The 18,183-nt window shown below is 34.2% G+C and overlaps 4 protein-coding genes across 5 annotated transcripts; 3 read left to right on the forward strand and 1 right to left on the reverse strand.

Annotated features, from left to right (window-relative positions):
• Positions 1-2,614: 2,614 nt before the first annotated feature.
• On the forward strand, positions 2,615-5,385 carry LOC108319067 (transmembrane 9 superfamily member 12). 2 transcript variants are annotated; one of them, XM_017550088.2, is made up of 2 exons: positions 2,615-2,710; positions 3,043-5,385. In XM_017550088.2, exon 2 carries the CDS (start codon positions 3,094-3,096, stop codon positions 5,077-5,079), a length of 1,986 nt encoding a protein of 661 aa, XP_017405577.1. In that variant the 5' UTR covers positions 2,615-2,710; positions 3,043-3,093; the 3' UTR covers positions 5,080-5,385. The 2 variants fall into 2 exon arrangements, with proteins under 2 accessions (XP_017405577.1, XP_017405576.1); XM_017550087.2 differs by having other exon boundaries at positions 2,633-2,710; positions 3,091-5,385.
• Positions 5,386-9,318: 3,933 nt separating this feature from the next.
• LOC108319059 (F-box only protein 6) lies at positions 9,319-13,772 on the forward strand. The gene is made up of 2 exons (XM_017550074.2): positions 9,319-9,726; positions 12,257-13,772. The coding sequence occupies exons 1-2, from the start codon at positions 9,572-9,574 to the stop codon at positions 13,500-13,502; spliced, it is 1,401 nt and encodes a 466-aa protein (XP_017405563.1). The 5' UTR covers positions 9,319-9,571; the 3' UTR covers positions 13,503-13,772.
• A 970-nt stretch (positions 13,773-14,742) lies between these two features.
• On the forward strand, positions 14,743-15,950 carry LOC108318998 (nuclear transport factor 2B). The gene is made up of 2 exons (XM_017549994.2): positions 14,743-15,102; positions 15,684-15,950. Exons 1-2 carry the CDS (start codon positions 14,806-14,808, stop codon positions 15,756-15,758), a joined length of 372 nt encoding a protein of 123 aa, XP_017405483.1. The 5' UTR covers positions 14,743-14,805; the 3' UTR covers positions 15,759-15,950.
• An 866-nt stretch (positions 15,951-16,816) lies between these two features.
• Positions 16,817-18,121, reverse strand: LOC108319027 (uncharacterized). Its single transcript, XM_017550031.2, has 2 exons — positions 17,530-18,121; positions 16,817-17,376 (listed from the first exon to the last, which is right to left on the reverse strand). The coding sequence occupies exons 1-2, from the start codon at positions 17,731-17,733 to the stop codon at positions 16,993-16,995; spliced, it is 588 nt and encodes a 195-aa protein (XP_017405520.1). The 5' UTR covers positions 17,734-18,121; the 3' UTR covers positions 16,817-16,992.
• Between the last annotated feature and the right edge of the window lie 62 nt (positions 18,122-18,183).

Here is an 18,183-nt window from a genome sequence, read left to right on the forward strand (position 1 = left end):
TTACATTTTTATTATTTTATCTTTTACTGTATAAAAAGATATTGATATTACTCAAATGGTAGGATCATTTTCTGAAACCAATAGGCTAACTGTTCTGCTCCATAGCTCAGCATAAAAATGGACACATTTTTCATGAAAACGAAAACCAATTAAACTAGCTGACTGTATCTTCAATTTCTTAAAATTCACTGGACACATTAACAAAAAGTTATCTTTCTTCTGCCTTTTGGTCAAACAGAGTGCAATGTTTTAATTTCTTTCTTCTTGTTTTCCCTATTTGCCTTTGTGATATTTTAATTAAGGCTAAACTGAGACTATGTTGTTGAGCCCTATGTGAAAGTGCCTTGGTTGAAGAGAAGTAGTATTATTAGTGTGAATTGAAATTGGAACCTTGGTGCCATTACAAGTGGTCCATCACCGTTCACTTTCACTGTATAAAAATATACTATTCAACAATGGACAAACCTCAACTTGTTATTTGGCCAATAGGGAATCATTAATTACTGGATAATGTGGCAAAATCATTCATTTTCCAATGATTTAGACTACTTAATTAACCAATTATTGATATGATCATAAAATGTAAATCAGGTTGTAATTACGTGCATTGTTTCATTATGTTATTGATTATTATTCACTAAATTTATTGAAGGGATGGGGTTTATTTGCAAATGATAAGGTTGTATTTAAAAATAATATATTTAAAAGTGTGTGCTATTTATTGTTAGAAAACATTTTATAACAAACTATATTACGTGAAATTTGATGATAATAAAAATAATATAATAAACTGCAATGATTAAACTTTTATGTTACAAAAAGTTATTGAAAGTATGAATTAACTGAATTTTACATCTCATAGTTTATGTGTAATATATGTATACACACAAAGAAATAAATTATCAGATGCATTATTAATATAAAGCAAGAGGTTCACGTCATAGCAATGTCTCTAACTCTTGTGTTTCATTAATGCATAATATGTCATACATTACAATAATGTAATAATATCTTTCTGATATATATATATATATATATATATATATATATATATATATATATATATATATATATATATATATATATGTGTGTGTGTGTGTGTGTTCATCAAGTTGAATTGTGCGGGTATGTATGTCCCTGTGCATGTAATTTCTAGGGAGTAATAGCTAACACGAATTTTAATATCATACAAACTGCTATGCTAGTTTTTATTAATAATTAATCACTACCCTAAAGTAAAATACAAAATATTAATATAATTAAGATAAGATTGATATTGTTCTTGGTTTTATCAATTATTTACAAATGATTTATTGAGATTCTTACATATAGTTATTGTTAAGAAAACAAAATGAAACATTTTCATTAAGTAAATATGCCGATCTCACAATATAACCTCCTAGAACTTTAGTAGAAAATTCGAAAGAAAGAGCAGTAGAAGTTATCGACATGAAAAGTGTGAATTCAGGTTACTATTCAAACTTTTTAAAATATTAATATTACAATGCATGTTATGGTCTTGTATTTACGTGAATATGTAATACTACTACTATTATTATTTTCCATAAAAAACTCAAATGATAGTAAAAAACAAGTAAATAGGTTTTATATTCTCAAAAAAATAGAAATAATGGAGAAGAAGATGATTTTAGGCAATTCTTCTTACATTTCCATATCTTCATCTTGCATTCCTTGAATATGAAAATTTTTATTTCATCTTTTGAAGACTGTGTTATTTGAAAGTTATTTTTGATTTTCTGATTATTAATTTGAAAGTCATTATTTTCTAAAAAGCTTTCTAATTGTACACTTTTAAAACTAAAGTAGACTTCCAAAAGTATAAAAAAATAAAAATAAAAAATAATTTTTTAATTACACGTAATTTTTGTTTTTCAAATTATATAACTTTAAAATAATTTAAAAAAATAACTTTTGTATTGTATAATTCAGAAATATTTTTTAATTTTGAATTTCATATTCTGAAAGTCATTTTTATCTGAGATTATATAATTTGAAAGTTATTTTAACTTTTTATTACATAATCCAAAAGTATTTTTTAAATTTGAGGTCAAACAATAAAAAAAAGGCAAAACTAAATTCACAAGAATGCAGGAAAAAAGGTAGAGAGGTGCAAGTATATTTTTTAATGTCAATTTACACTTGGAGTATGGGCCATTCATCCTGATTGGTTTGGGCCTATTATTACCGAGTGTAACGGGCTCACTATTTTCCGTGATCCAAATATTATGCTCCTATTTTTATACTGGGTATTTCTCTCTGTACCTCCAATTACTTCTCCCTGGACCTCCAATTTTTTCCATAATTTCATTACTATTCTTAAATTTTTCTTTTAACCTTTTGTCTTTCCTAATAATGTGACCTTGCACCCCCCTTTTTTCTTTGTTGAAATTCGTCTAAATTCTAAAAGAATTTTGAAATTCATTAAAAATTTGTTAAAGACTTTGATATTTCGAAATTCGTTACAGATGTAAAAATTTCAAAATCTGTTGAATAAATGATAATTTTATTTCTAGTGTTCAAAAGTAAAAAAGAAAAAAGAAAATGTAATATTAATATTTATCCAAAAGTTAAAAAAAAGACACATAAATGCAAATAGGATATCCATGATAATTATAGATGGTTATATATATCTCCATTTGCATTTGCCGCGTTGGGTTGAGGATTGAGATCTGTATCGCCAGAATCCATGGTAACCTCTCTAATCAGATCTCTTTCATTTTCAATTTGCAATGTGTTGCTGATAATGCTTTTTCTGTTTTTTCTTGCTCCCACATTGATTAATTACGCATTCATCGTGTTTTTTCTTCTCATCTGGTTGTTACTTGTTAGCGTTTTCAATCGAGTTGTAGTTTATTCTTGCCATCTGATTCTCTGTTCGTAAGGTCATAATGGTTCTTCCCTTCCCTTGCGCTTCACATTTAATAGATCTGATTTCGGAATGTTGATGTCCGGTGCTTGCATTTTATTGTTAATTGTTAAATATTTTGCAATCTCATGCTAAAATGTTTTATTCTGTTGTAGATTTGTGTTGAATGCATCGTCTCAGTTAGGTTAATTTTTTGACACTAGATAATGGAGGTACCAAGCAGGAGAAAACCAGTGATGTACTGTGTTTGCCTTTTCTTTGTTGTCAATTTTTTGCTTGAAATTAGCGATGCATTTTATCTTCCGGGAAGCTACATGCACACTTACTCGACTGGAGATCACATATATGCGAAGGTGAATTCATTGACCTCTATTGAGACTGAGCTTCCCTATAGCTACTACAGTCTCCCTTACTGCAAGCCGCTTGGTGGCATAAAGAAAAGTGCTGAGAATCTTGGAGAGCTCCTCAGGGGAGATCAGATCGATAACTCTCCCTACCTTTTCAGCATGAATGTTAATCATTCAATATACCTCTGCACCACGCCCCCCTTGAGCGAGGTTGAGGTAAAGCTACTGAAACAAAGGACTCGTGATCTGTATCAAGTAAATATGATCCTTGACAACTTGCCTGTTATGAGGTTTGCCAATCAAAATGGGATTAAGATCCAGTGGACGGGGTTCCCTGTTGGGTACACGGCACCGGATGGTAGTGCAGATTACATCATCAATCATCTCAAATTCAAAGTCTTGGTTCATGAATATGAAGGGAATGGTGTTGAAATCATTGGGACTGGGGAGGAAGGTATGGGTGTTATTTCTGAAGCTGACAAGAAGAAGGTATCTGGATTTGAAATTGTTGGCTTCCAGGTTATCCCTTGTAGTATTAAGAGGGATCCTGAAGTCATGACGAAACTCCACATGTATGACATTATCTCTACTTCAGATTGCCCATCTGAGCTAGACAAGTACCAACCAATTAAAGAGCAAGAGAGGATAGCATTTACATATGAAGTTGACTTTGTGAAAAGTGATATAAGATGGCCATCGCGTTGGGATGCTTATTTAAAGATGGAGGGTTCCCGGGTGCATTGGTTCTCTATCCTAAATTCACTCATGGTGATTTTTTTCCTAGCTGGTATTGTCTTTGTCATTTTTTTGAGAACTGTGAGAAGGGACTTGACACGGTATGAGGAGTTGGACAAAGAGGCACAAGCACAGATGAATGAAGAGCTTTCTGGATGGAAGCTTGTTGTGGGTGATGTTTTTAGAGAGCCTGAATGTTCAAAGCTTCTCTGTGTGATGGTTGGGGATGGGGTTCAGATTCTCGGAATGGCTGCTGTGACAATTGTTTTTGCAGCCCTGGGTTTCATGTCACCAGCTTCCAGGGGAATGCTGCTAACAGGGATGATAATTTTATATCTTTTCTTGGGAATTGCTGCTGGATATGTCAGTGTACGTCTGTGGAGGACCCTTAAGGCAACTTCAGAAGGGTGGAGATCAATTTCCTGGTTATCTGCTTGCTTCTTCCCCGGGATTGCTTTTATTATTCTCACGGCACTGAATTTTCTTCTCTGGGGCAGCAAAAGTACCGGTGCTATTCCCATTTCTTTGTATTTTGAGTTGTTCTTCCTCTGGTTCTGCGTTTCAGTGCCACTTACTCTCATTGGAGGATTTATGGGCACAAAAGCCCAGCAAATTGACTATCCTGTGCGAACTAACCAGATTCCAAGGGAGATTCCTGCACGTAAATATCCATCATGGCTTCTTGTTCTTGGTGCAGGAACTCTTCCATTCGGAACCCTTTTCATTGAGCTTTTCTTTATCCTTTCCAGTATCTGGCTTGGGAGGTTCTATTATGTATTTGGTTTCCTCTTGGTTGTTCTTCTACTGCTTGTTATTGTTTGTGCTGAAGTGTCGGTGGTCCTCACATATATGCATCTTTGTGTGGAAGATTGGCGGTGGTGGTGGAAGTCGTTTTTCGCTTCAGGCTCTGTTGCTCTTTATGTCTTCTTGTACTCCATTAACTACTTGGTTTTTGACCTGCAGAGTTTGAGTGGACCTGTCTCGGCTATGCTTTATCTTGGCTATTCACTGCTCATGGCAATTGCAATCATGTTGTCAACTGGAACCATTGGCTTCCTTATGTCATTTTACTTTGTGCACTACTTGTTCTCATCAGTAAAGATAGATTGAGGTTTGCTACGCTATCTCTCACCAACCAAGCAAATGGCATGCTGGAAGAGGGATTTTTCTTAATTGGTAGTTCGAATTGTTTAATTTCAATGTTGCGAAAGTGACTTTCTCATCAACCATAGTTTTCGTTAGTTATCTTTACATATTTAGCTTAGTATTATAAATTACATCAAGGTTTCTATTAGATTCTTCAAGATTTCTTCTGCTTGATGTTGAGGACATACATACCATTTCCCAGTGGATGTGGAAAATATCAAATAAGTTATAAATGCATTGAAAATTACATGCGAAATTTTAAATAATTGATATTTTGGTTTTATAAACAAATTGGACAGAATTGGATGCATGCCTCCTTTCACATTCCGTTAAAGACTAAACCAGTTCAATGGATCCTATAGAAATAAATTGAGCCTTATTTTAATGTCGGCTTCTTTATCTTTTATATTGTGAGAGAAAACATGCGAAAATCTAAATCCAATTTCAGTAGATAGTTAATGAAGAGATCGCCATTTTCGTCCATCTGACTCTTGTTGCGTAGGAAAGTTGACTTAATATTAAATTAAAACAGATAATAAGTATTTAAAAAAATTAGAAACAAAAAATAAAAAAAATCATAAATATATTAACGGATTTTCAGACCCGTTTAACATATTTTTTCTAAATTTTAATTTTAAATTTATATTGAATAAATAATTAACTTAATTTAATATTTTAATGCAATTTAATATATGTTAATATTCTAATATTTTAAATCATATTTTATTAAACTAAAATCAGTAAAAAGCATTTTCGTCGTGTAAGAAGAAATAGGTGAAGGTGAGAGAAACAGCCTTTTGTACTTAACAAATGGACTATCTATTTGATGGACCGAAAATGGTATTAGGATTTAGGGTGTTGCTCCCTCCACCACCACACCTTTCTCCCTCCACCTCTCCAATTTTTTTTAATTCTAATTATATCATCAAATTAAAATTTTTTATTTTTATTATTTTAATTTATTCCAAACCTAGTTCTCCTACTTTACTCCCTGCACTCAATCTTTCCATCTCTCAATTTCGTTTAACAATTTGTCTTCTGTTTTACTTTACAACTCCATTTGTCTTCTCCGTTTCACTTCTCCTCATACGATTCTTTCTTCTTCATTTTCCTTACATTATTAAAATACATTAAAAATATATTAAAAAATAATAAATCAAAACATTTAAATTAAATTATTAAAATATTTCCAAAATAAAGAATAAACTAATAAAATAAATCCTAAAATTAAAAACGTAACTCGGAGTCCGTTTAAGGAAAGAACGGATGTCAACATCCGTTTATGGAAAGAACGGATGTCAACATCCGTTTAAGGAAAGAACGGATGTCAACATCCGTTTAAGGAAAAAAACGGATGTCAACATCCGTTTAAGGAAATAATGGATGTTGACATCCGTTGAAGGATGTCACCGTTTAAAAGTTACGTTTTTTATTTTAGGGTTTTATTTGAAGGTTTATTCGAAAACACACCTTAAGGAAGCAACACACGCACTGCATCACTCCACACACTGCACCACGAGAGCGACACTGCATCAGGAGAGCGACACTGCACCACGAGAGGGAGACTACTTGATAATTCTTTCCACTACCACCAACATTTACAACTTGTAGTATCTCACCGCGACAAAAGAAAGAGATGAAGAAAAATAATGTTAAAATAAAAAAAAAATATTTTACTCATGTAGGAGGAACTAAAATAGGTTATTAGTGGAATAGGTTGTGAATGGGTAAAATTAAAAAAATTAACCCTAAAAATAAAATTTTATTTAAGGGCAAAATAGTAAAGGGGAGGTGGAGGAAGAAAGGTGTGGTGGTGGAGAGAGCAACACCCTAGGACTTATACTGGCAAGCCTGCTTGGATTCAAAACACAACAAATAAGCAAAATAAAAGAACTGCCTAAGAAGCTAAAAGCACTTATGCTACTAACAAAATTTTCTCACGTTTAGCAATTACCATTTATTTTATTTTAGACAAATAGGTTTCTTTTTTTATAGTTTCTGCCTTGCATTGTTAATTCTTATATCCAAACAAAGTAAAAAATAAACCCTTTTTCAATAGATTATCTAAATAAAATAATTTGAAGTTTAATTTCCAAACTAAACCTCTACATGAAGGAATTCTTAATGTGAAATGATCTCTCATTCTTTTATTTTTATTTTATAAAAAAAAAAAAAATAAGATTGAAATGTATGCTCCAAGAAACTGAATTTGGCGAATTTTGACCTGATTTTTTTAATTGAAAAAAAAAATGAAATTGGTATCTGTTTTCCCACACGCACGCAGGAGAAGAAGAAGAAGGATAAGATTAAAAAGCAAAGGCGAAAGGCACACGTAAAAGAAGGGAATCCATGATGAAGAAGAAGATGATGATGACGATAAGGAATAGAAAGAGAGAGATAGTAATGATGCTGCTACACTCTATTCGCACCAACCATTAACATAACCAAACCTAAATCTCTCTCTTTCTTCCTTTCCCAAGGCAAAACCAAATCATTACTCACCGCAAAATATGCATCTTAGGTTTTCTCAAACCCAATTTATCATCATTCTAATTCAATCTTTCTTCCATTTCTTTTCCTTCAATTGCAAATCATATTTCCCCTTTTCTTCAACATTCATTCACTTTCCACCTTTCACTTTCTTCTATATTCATATATTCATGCACAATGCTTCATTTGCGGGTTATCTTCCATTCTTCAAAAATTCAATAACCCCATCATTTATAAGTGTGATTCTATCATTCCTTATGCTTGAATCCAGATTCATAATACATAAAGATATTATGTGAGACATAATCATGTAGTAACTTTGAAATGACAGCTATACACGATCAGACCACTCAAAACCCACATTCTTATTCCTCAAAATAATCCAAAAAAAAATGAACTTAAATTGAAGAAGAACAATTTATTTATTTATTAAAGAAGAAAGTGGAAAATTTATTTAAAAAGGAAAAGAAAAGCGTGAGTATACATAATTACTACTTATTGCGTGACACTTATGACCATTGAATGGAAAATGGAATGATGTGCAATGTCGCTTTGGAGGGTTACTTTCGTCAACTCATCATGCAGGGAGAGAAAGACCGCGAGGACAATCCTGCGGTGTGCGTGGAAGAAGGGCCCACCAAACACAACATGGTCCGTTGATCTCCAAAGTGAAATTATGGCGTTGCCGTGCTAAACACTAACCCATGGGACACGCTGCTCGTGAGTGACTGAGTCTTTTTCAGATAATTTTCTTTTTACAATAATTTTTAGCTTATTTTTGTGAAGTCATACTTTTAAAAAGATAATTAAACAAAAGAATGCTAAGATTTTGAAACAGAGAATAATTTCCCTACATTTTCGTGTAGTATGTTCTATAAAATTATTTCAGAAGTTTGAGTTTACGTTTAAATTGAGGGAAAGTGTGGAATGGAGGTTGAAAGATGCAAAAGAAATAAGCACTACATCTAAATGGTGGATGACACATTCTTTATACATGTTTGATGTATTGTCCCATGTATAGAGAAACATGACAGAGGTTGTTGTAAATGATTCAGTCCTATGTCTTGAGAAACTGGTTAAGCTAAACAATAGTGTAACTTGCATTAATTTACAGATAAACATGTTAAAGTTAGAGTGTTTGAGGAGATTAAGAAAGGTTAATGAGGTGTTGGGTTTGTTGTTTGAATGATTGACCAAACTGGATAAAAGTTGGTCGTGAGATTATGGTCCTGAAAGCAAGTACTAGCCAAAAGGTGGGTCTGGGGCCTAACAAAAAATCCACACAAATTGTTCCCACAAGAAGAGAAGCGTTTGGTGCAATCCGTGCCTAACTTGGTTCCAAGCAAAAACTTCAATAACTTCACAAGATCACACCTTTATATATATATATATATATATATATATATATATATATATATATATATATATATATATATATATATGCTTCAACCATCAACTTCATATTTTCTTTCTTTTATTTCTACCCTCCGTAACAAGAAATTTCAATTGTTGTTGTTGAAAGCAAAGATTAGATATAGATATAATAAAATTAATGTCACATGTGTAACAGGAAGAAGATTAGACAAATACACACGCTTAATTTTAGAATTAGTTTTTAATTTATTAATCAGCATAATATTCGGTTAAATTTTGGGAATAATTTAGTTGAAACATGTTTGATTTGATAACTATTGATGATTTTGGTTGGAAAATCCATGAGCATTTTGTATGTTGTCTTGAATGTCTTAGGTTTCTTTAGTGTTGTTTGGCAGTGTGACAGAGATGTGGTAGTAGTTGTTGTAAAAAAAAAAAAAGAAAAGAGAGAAGATGATGTAGAAGGCATAGTAATAATAAGACAGCATAAGAACAGAGTGGAAAAAAAGGAGGATAAGAGAGAGAAAGAGAAGAGAAAGAGAAGAGAAGAAGGAGAAGAAGGAAGAAGAATCGGGCGAATCGTCTGAGGGGCATGGAAGGGGTGGCCATGCTGAAGCAGCTAATTGGTCAGCTTCAGCAGCTATTGGACTCTTCCCATTCCCATTCTCTCATTCTTCAACCTTCAAACCACACTCTCTTCTTTCAACAACAGCAACAACAGCAACAACATCAACAACAACAAACCAGGTCCCCCTCTTTCTTTTTAGATCTATTTCTTCAATCTTTCCACAATTAGGTTTTAGGCCCTCTCTCTCCCCCCCTCTTTTTTTGGCCCAGCACCCTTTTTTTCTTCTTCATTTTTTATATAACTATTATATTTATGTTGATGTTATTGTTGTTGTTAGTCTTTGAAGTGAATTAACCGGCTTGGTAGGTAGGTAAGTTAGGTCCTTTCTGCTCTGTAATGTGAGTGTCGGAATTATTCATTCTACTCCATTTTTTTCTCATTCCCACGCCTTCTCCAACACAATCGCTTACCCTAAAAATGCACCAATTCCTATTCTCTTTAACTTTTCTTCCTTGATCGTTTTTTTCTGTGTGTTTGTGTGTTTTTTTTTGTTCTTGTTGCTGCTTAGTTCTTCTCTCGAGCATTGGATTTTAGCTCCGGCCTTGTCTTTGTTCACGCGCTTCTTCTGTGTTGCTTTCTTTTATTTTGTTTTATGAGTAAGTTTGATAGAATTTGATGTTCTTTGTGACTTCCCTTGTCTTCTTTTTTGTTGAAAATATAGTTTGTTCTTGGGGTAGTTTCTGGGTTTGGAACTGCATGAAAAAGAACAAAGGGGGAAAAGCTGCATTTGGATGTCGATTGATTGTTTTGATGGTTCTCTCTTGCACACACACTTATATGTAGTTAGTTCGAGAGATCTAGGAGACATGCATGGAGGATAATATGTATACACCCTACTTATCTTGCCATTCAATTTTCTCGACATTCTATGAATTATTCTAGGAATAAATAAACTTTTAGATAAGCTAAAGGCGAGATATTTTATGAATTAGCTCATGCGGAAGTTATTCTTAGTTCGTGGGAGAAACTTATTTCTCTCTCGCTTTTTTTTTTGCCTTTTTTTTTTAGTATCTCAGCAAGGACTTAATGTACTGCAAACTTGGCTCTGTTAGCAGTAGGCAATCCTTGCAAAGATCACAGTCAGATTACTTGATTGTTTGTTTTAACTATTGGATGTTTTATATTTGAACACCTATTGCTTCTGATGCCTTTCTTGGCAGTCATTATGGGATAAACATCAATTTTCTGGATTCTGTGTTTGTTTTTTTGACATAGTATATCATCAAAGGAAGGTTTTGTATTGCCAATTCTCACCTCTTCACATTCCTTATGTGGTCAAGTAGATATAATTGAATGGAATTTTCAGCTAACTTGTTGCGAAAGTTCGTCTGTTGGGTTCCGGTCCTTAGAAAAAGTAAGAAAAGGATTAAGAGAAAAAAGAAGAAGCAAAACTGCTGCTTAGATTTCCATTTAAAACATTTTTCTAATATATTTCCTTGAAATAATTTGAAATTTTCTGATGGACATATAGTGAGTGTTTGAAAAAACTATCAAATCCACGAAACTCTTCTGGTCACCTTGTGTTTTAATGTGCGGAACAGTTGTCCATATTGGGAAACAAACACAGTAGATGGACCAATTTAGTTCCAATTTTTTGGTGTGACAAACTAAAGAATTTACCAACTTCTGACCTGAGGATCCGTAACACTTGAAAAAGGGATGCTGTAATGAAGAGATTACAATTGTGAGGATGATTACCTGTATTTTACAACTTTTCTACCAGGTTTACTAAACTCTTTTTCAAATAGATCCTTGGAGGCATAGTGTTTAATAGATGGATTTTATATAACGAAAATTAATGTAGGATTCCACAGAACTGTCTGTTTACTCACCCAAAACCCTAGATACTAGAGTAAAGATATCTGCTGCATTACACTTATACACCACTTAATGATGAATTTGCATTTCTTTTACAGTTATGCCTTTGAAAATGTCTGTTTTGGCACCTAGGGAACTTCTGAGAATTATTTTTTTAACCAAGTTCAATGGCGTCACGTGATCCATGCAATGTAGCCTACCTCGTCTAATTGGATAAAATTATTGTTATTATTTAGGTCTTTGTTTGGATAAACTTTCCATCGAGCACTTTTAGGGAAATATAATAAAAAGCAAAATGAATGAATTTTCTTCCAAAAATATAAAATCAATTTATGTACTCAGCTCCTGGAGAAGTCATGATAAGAGAGAAGTTGTGAAAGTTGAAGTGCATAGGTTGATTTTAAATTTTGAGAGAAGTTTAAATTATTTTACTTTCATATTTCTTTCTCCTCTAAATGTTTAGGGAGAAGTTTGTTCAAGCAGGATCTAAGTGGAGTAGTATAGTGTATCGACTTTGATGGATTAAATTAATTATTGTTACCTAGATGGGAACTGATATTTCTTTGAAATGCTCTTCATCCTTTAAATGGGAACTGATATTTCTTTGAAATGCTCTTCATCCTTTAATTATACCGTTTCATCGGTAGTTAAGTCTCATTCTGACACCCGCTTATATAGCTTTTATAAGTGAGATTGTTACTCTGACAAATCACGAATTTCAAACATGTCTCCTTCTTCCCCTAATGCTATTTGTGTGTGCAATTGCATTTCAAATGTGACACTTCATGTCAGGAAGCATATGATATATGAAATAGTTTGCATTTTTGACAGATGGACATCCTTTGACGTTGAAGATAGCTCTGTAGATGACTTTTGTGGCCTTGTAGTGACAGCAGGAAAGTCTGGCAGTTTCAGGATGTCAGAGCCTGTGAAGTCTCCACCTACTAAGAAGTCTCGTAGAGATAGAAGCAGGGGCAAATCATCTGGACGATCCTGTTCAACTGAAGTTATGGAACAAGAAATTTGGAAAGATTTTCCTGAAGATTTATTTGAGGCTGTGATAGCACGACTTCCCATTGCTACATTTTTCCGCTTCCGCTCTGTCTGCCGGAAGTGGAATTCCATGCTCACTTCTCAAAGTTTTTCTCAGTATTGTACTCAAGTTACACAAGCAAATCCATGGTTTTACACCATTACCCATGAAAATGTGAATTCGGGAGCTATGTACGACCCTTCTTTGAAAAAATGGCACCACCCAACTATATCGACACCGCCCACAAAATTGATTGTTTTACCCGTGGCTTCTGCTGGTGGTTTAGTTTGCTTTCTTGACATTGGTCATCGTAACTTCTTTGTTTGCAACCCACTGACTCAATCCTTCAGGGAGTTGCCAGCTCGATCAGTTAAGGTCTGGTCTCGGGTTGCTGTAGGGATGACAATTAATGGAAACTCGGCTGGTTCAGGCTATAAGATCTTATGGGTTGGTTGTGATGGAGAATATGAAGTCTACGACTCGGTCAGAAATTCTTGGATTCGTCCTGGAAACATGCCTGCAGGTATGAAGCTGCCACTGTCGCTCAACTTTAGGTCTCAAGCTGTCTCTATTGATAGCATGCTTTACTTCATGCGATCAGACCCAGAAGGGATTGTTGCTTACGATATGGCAACTGGGGTATGGAAACAATATATAATCCCAGCGCCATTGCATCTGACTGATCACACTCTGGCCGAGTGTGATGGCCAGATCATGCTTGTGGGTTTGCTCACAAAGAATGCAGCTACTTGTGTATGCATATGGGAGCTGCAGAAAATGACACTATTGTGGAAGGAGGTTGACAGAATGCCAAACATATGGTGCTTGGACTTTTATGGGAAGCACGTTAGAATGACTTGCCTGGGGAACAAAGGCTTGCTCATGTTGTCCCTGAGATCGAAACAAATGAATAGATTGGTTACTTACAACATAGCAAGGAAAGAATGGCTGAAGGTCCCTGGGTGTGTGGTGCCGCGTGGGAGAAAAAGACAGTGGATAGCTTGTGGTACTGCATTTCATCCATGCCTGACAGCTGTGGCATGATTTCGTTTGTATCTCTTAACAGCAATGGCCTGTCATTGAAATTTGCTGGCCTTTTGGGGTGTTGTACGTAATCCTAATGTTCATTGCTGGTTTAACAGAGTAGTTGAAAAATAATATGGGGTTGTGATTCATGTCTTTTCATACTCTCAGGCATGTGAACACTACTTTGGATGTGTTGGGAATCTCTCATCCTGGGACACCTTGGTAAAAGGTGATATAGAACTTAAGTTTCTTTTTGCTTTCAATAAGTGTGGTTTTAATTTTTGGTTCTTTTTGTTTGTGTGCTATGGGGAGGAGGACCCATGATCTCCGACTAGGTCTTCTGGATGAAAGTAAATATAGTTTTCATATTCACAGTATCCATGCAATTGCTAGCAAATTCGTTGCTAAATTCACAACTCTGCTAGGTTGTGAAAAACAGGTGAAACCAAATTCACACTCATCCAAAAGGATGACCTACTGTGATGAAACATGCTTCAAGGTTACATAATTATAGTGCTAAACTAGAATTTGGTCTAATGTCTAGAACAAACATGGAGCCTCCTTTGACATTGCGAAATGTTCTGATGTCGTATGGTTACTCGATGATGAAACCTTGTTTTTCGGAAAAGAAATCTTTTCATGTTTGCACAATTTTGAAAATTTTATTTAGAGTAACTTTTCAATCAGTAGTCATAGACACAAAGAACAGTTTTAAAAGCTATTTCTTGCTTATGTATGACAAATGAAGCCATTTCTGCTTAAATTGGATATGTGGATGCAAATTAGTATGTACAACAACGTTTAGTCTTTATTTTCATACCGTCAGCACTTTTAATTTATCAGGATATTTAAAAGAAATTATATTAACATTTTTTTATTGAATATTTATATTATTATAAATATTATTTTTTTATTTAGTTTTTTACAAAAAATATTTAACTAATATCTAAAACAATAAAATACGTGGGTAGACATATACTCATTTTTCAATGATATACTTATTTTTCAATAAAATAAAAACGAGATAAGAATATTTTATACTTTAGAGATAAGATAAAATAATCAAACTCTAGCAACTCTGTCCATTTTTATTGTTTATCCGGTTGACCAAATAGTAAATATTTGAATTAGGCGTAAAATAATGATTTTATAAAGAAAAGAAAATGTTATTAATAAATAAATAAAATTAAGTTTGGGCTTTCGGGTCAGGATTGGTATGCAGTCCAGTCCAGTGGATGGTATTATTGTGAGTGTGTTAGTAGAAAAAAATAGGAAAGAGTGAGAGAGAGAGAAGAAGAAGAAAGAGAGAAGAGAGAAGAAAATGGATCCAGACGCAGTGGCAAAGGCATTCGTGGATCATTACTATTCAACCTTCGATACCAATCGCAACAATCTCGGCAATCTATATCAGGAGGCTTCCATGCTTTCCTTCGAAGGCCAGAAGATCCAGGGCGCCCACAACATCGTCGCCAAGCTCACTTCCCTTCCCTTCCACCAGTGCCAACACTCCATCACCACCGTCGATTGCCAGCCCTCCGGCGTCGGCGCCGGCGTTCTCGTCTTCGTCAGCGGCAACCTCCAGCTTGCCGGCGAACAGCATGCCCTCAAGTTCAGCCAGGTACACTGCTCCCCTCTCTTCTCTTCTTCCTCTAATATATTTTTTAGGGTTTTCTAGTGGATCTAATCTATTCTACTTTATTAGGTTTTCAACGGATAAATTTATCCATACCTGAATAAAAGAGAGTATATAATGAGTTTTTGTTTATATTTGTTTATTCATTGTGTATGCGTGATTGAAGTTCACTCGTTCTAGAAGCTTGGAGTATTGAGTTCCTGAGCACTTACTGGTTGTGTAGGATGTTTTTGTTGACTCATCATGAATTGTTCCTTTTGAATTCCTCCGAGAAAAAAAATTATATCAGGGGTGTCTGTCTCGTATGGTATGAAATCCATGTGGAGTAGTGTCTAGGTGGGCACATGTTTTTTTGGTAATAGATGAAGGTGTTTGACATTATGTAAAGGAGGAGGAGAAGGATTTGAAATGATTAAAATTCTGAATTATTATTTGCTCTGTGATTATTTGCCATTTGCTGTAGAAGCATAGGTGTAACTTTGACATCAAATGATCAATGATGTTATTTGTTTTCTGCTTTAATTTGTCTGCTAATCGACTAATTATGTTGATATTTTTGTTCTCAGATGTTCCATTTGATGCCATCACAGCAGGGAAGCTATTATGTGTTGAATGACATATTCCGGTTGAACTACGCATGAGGATACCCAAGTATGTTGACGTGAAAGGCCATATTAGTTCTTGCCTACAGCTGTTTTGTTTCTGACATTTTCATTTGAGAATCAGTTCTTTATGGTTCGTTTTGAACGCATAATTGTGCTTCTTCTGTTTGGATTTCTTGGTTGCGATTGGTCAAAACGCTTTAAAGGATAAATGGTTAAAATTGATGAAAATTGGAGGGTCTCAACTTTAATATATTTGCTTCGAATATTTTGATTTTATCACGTAATTTAAATGTTTGTTTCCCTACCATCCTGATGAATTATTTGCTATAGTTCGACTTTCATTCAAAGATGAATGAGTAGCCAATTTGTTTTTCCTTCACTCGTTTCGAACCATCGATCAATCCTTCCTTCACCACTACCTGAGCTAAAAAGGAGGAGTAGTGTAAATGTTGCAGTGTTAGTGTTGAGCTAAATTTGGTGTCAGAAAGCATTGCTCAGTGAAGACAAAAGTCACGGTATTCCGCCGTGATTTTCCATCGTACTATACGAGGATCTTTGAAGCTATCGTACTCTTTGAAGCTATCGTACTTTGAATTTTGTAAGAGTCTTCTTTAACTAACAACTACAGAAGCATTTTTAAAAGAAAATAAATAAAATTGAAATTATTTTTTCATACTTAAAATTAGCTTAAAATAAAATAAAAAGTGAAAATTGTATTAATTTATGATTAAGTTAATTTTAGTGTATAAGAAAGTTAATTTTTTCTAGAGTATTTGCGAGAAAACTTGTCCAAAGAAGAGATTTTAATATGGTTGGATTAAAAAACGACAAGAAATATGGTAACAATTCTTTCTTTATAAATTTTTATTGGAATTCACAAAAAGTACTTCTGAAAATTTAAAGCAGCACGTGTGAACTAGTTCCTATCTTCATAGCAGTACGGTGTTGTCTCCGTATAAAAGGTTTTATTTGTATCGATGGCGAAGATACATTCTGCATGGACTAATGGTCATTTTCCAGTACTGTGACCCCAGAGGTTCTTTTCTGGCCCTTAAAACACAGAATAATAAATAAGGCCAAGTAAAATAAACCCATTTGACTTTGAAGGAATTTTTTTTAGATTACCATTTGAAGAACTGATCAAGGTCTGGTCTGCTGAATGTACTACAATCAGAAGGAAATTCTTGCAAATGGTACAAGAAGAGGGAATTTACATCAGAAAGGAAGGTGCAAATCGATTTCATCTCCCAGAAGAAAATGACAAGTTTGACTAGTTTCCGGCATGAGACATATCCGGAATGATCATGGAAGGAAGGGATGAAGATTCAAGAAGTTGTTCATCGTCATCAGCGTCCTGGCCTTTGACGTGAGGGACTTTCACCATTCCTTTGAGCATATTTCCAAAGGATCTAAAAGGGTGGCTTAATCCATCTTTCAGTTGCAAAATAAGAGACACCTCAGATACTTGCCAAACCACAGTGAGAACAATCATCACTGAAAGAAGGCAATGAGTTACAAAGTTCTGCCTTTTCACCTTCTTCAGCTCTTTCATTATCTCATCGTTTTCTGTCGCCTCAGTTACAGGAGCCACCGGCTCAGAAGATCTAGAATCTTCAAATTCCTCATTTATCTCTTCTCCTTTCAAAATGTTCCACTGCCAAAAGATTCACCATGTGTTACCGATCATGTTATTTTAAAATATTAAAATAAAATTTCAAGCATTACATAATTAATAAACACCACATCCAAGGATAAAATTTGAAACTAGTTTTGCATAGGCATGAGTTGCAAATCTGATGATAGATACCTGAGAGACAGAGAGAAGGTGGGAAAGAGCGTTTTGGTATCGATCATCGTCGTTATGGTGAGATTCTCGGATTTTGTTGGTGTTGTTTTTGTCGTGGTCGTCTTGTATAAGCTTCTGAATTGCGTTGTCGATGAGTTGAAGCCTTCGATCTTGTTCCATGGTTACGGGAGACAAATAATTGTTGTTGGTTGAGTTATCTATCATCCACCGTTGCTGCCAAGTGAATGAAAAAGACAAGAGACGTGGCCTTATGGTTTTGTTTACCTTTTCATGCCAAACGTGTCTTGTCTACACTTACCCTCACCATATAATAAGTGCGATTATTCTGTTGTGTTGACTCTAGATTACAGTACTTGGATCAAAATTGTTCATTCTTAGTATTTGTCGGTTTATGTATCTAAAAGTGGAACTAAAGATTAGTGATTAAGTTTTATATAAATATAAATTTTATTCCGTTTGATTTAATCTTTCTATTATTCCCTAAACAACATATTCTATTATGAATATTAAAATTGTAACGACAAATTATCTATCTATTCGCTCTTCATATGTAAATCAGGGAAGCATAGTCATGTAAATTAGTGAAGTAAAAACACTTTTATTAGTAGCGGCCACTAGCTACGTCTTGCATGCAATGAAAATTATAGTAAATAA

This window comes from Vigna angularis, chromosome 2, assembly GCF_016808095.1.
Source record: "Vigna angularis cultivar LongXiaoDou No.4 chromosome 2, ASM1680809v1, whole genome shotgun sequence".
NCBI lineage: Eukaryota > Viridiplantae > Streptophyta > Magnoliopsida > Fabales > Fabaceae > Vigna > Vigna angularis.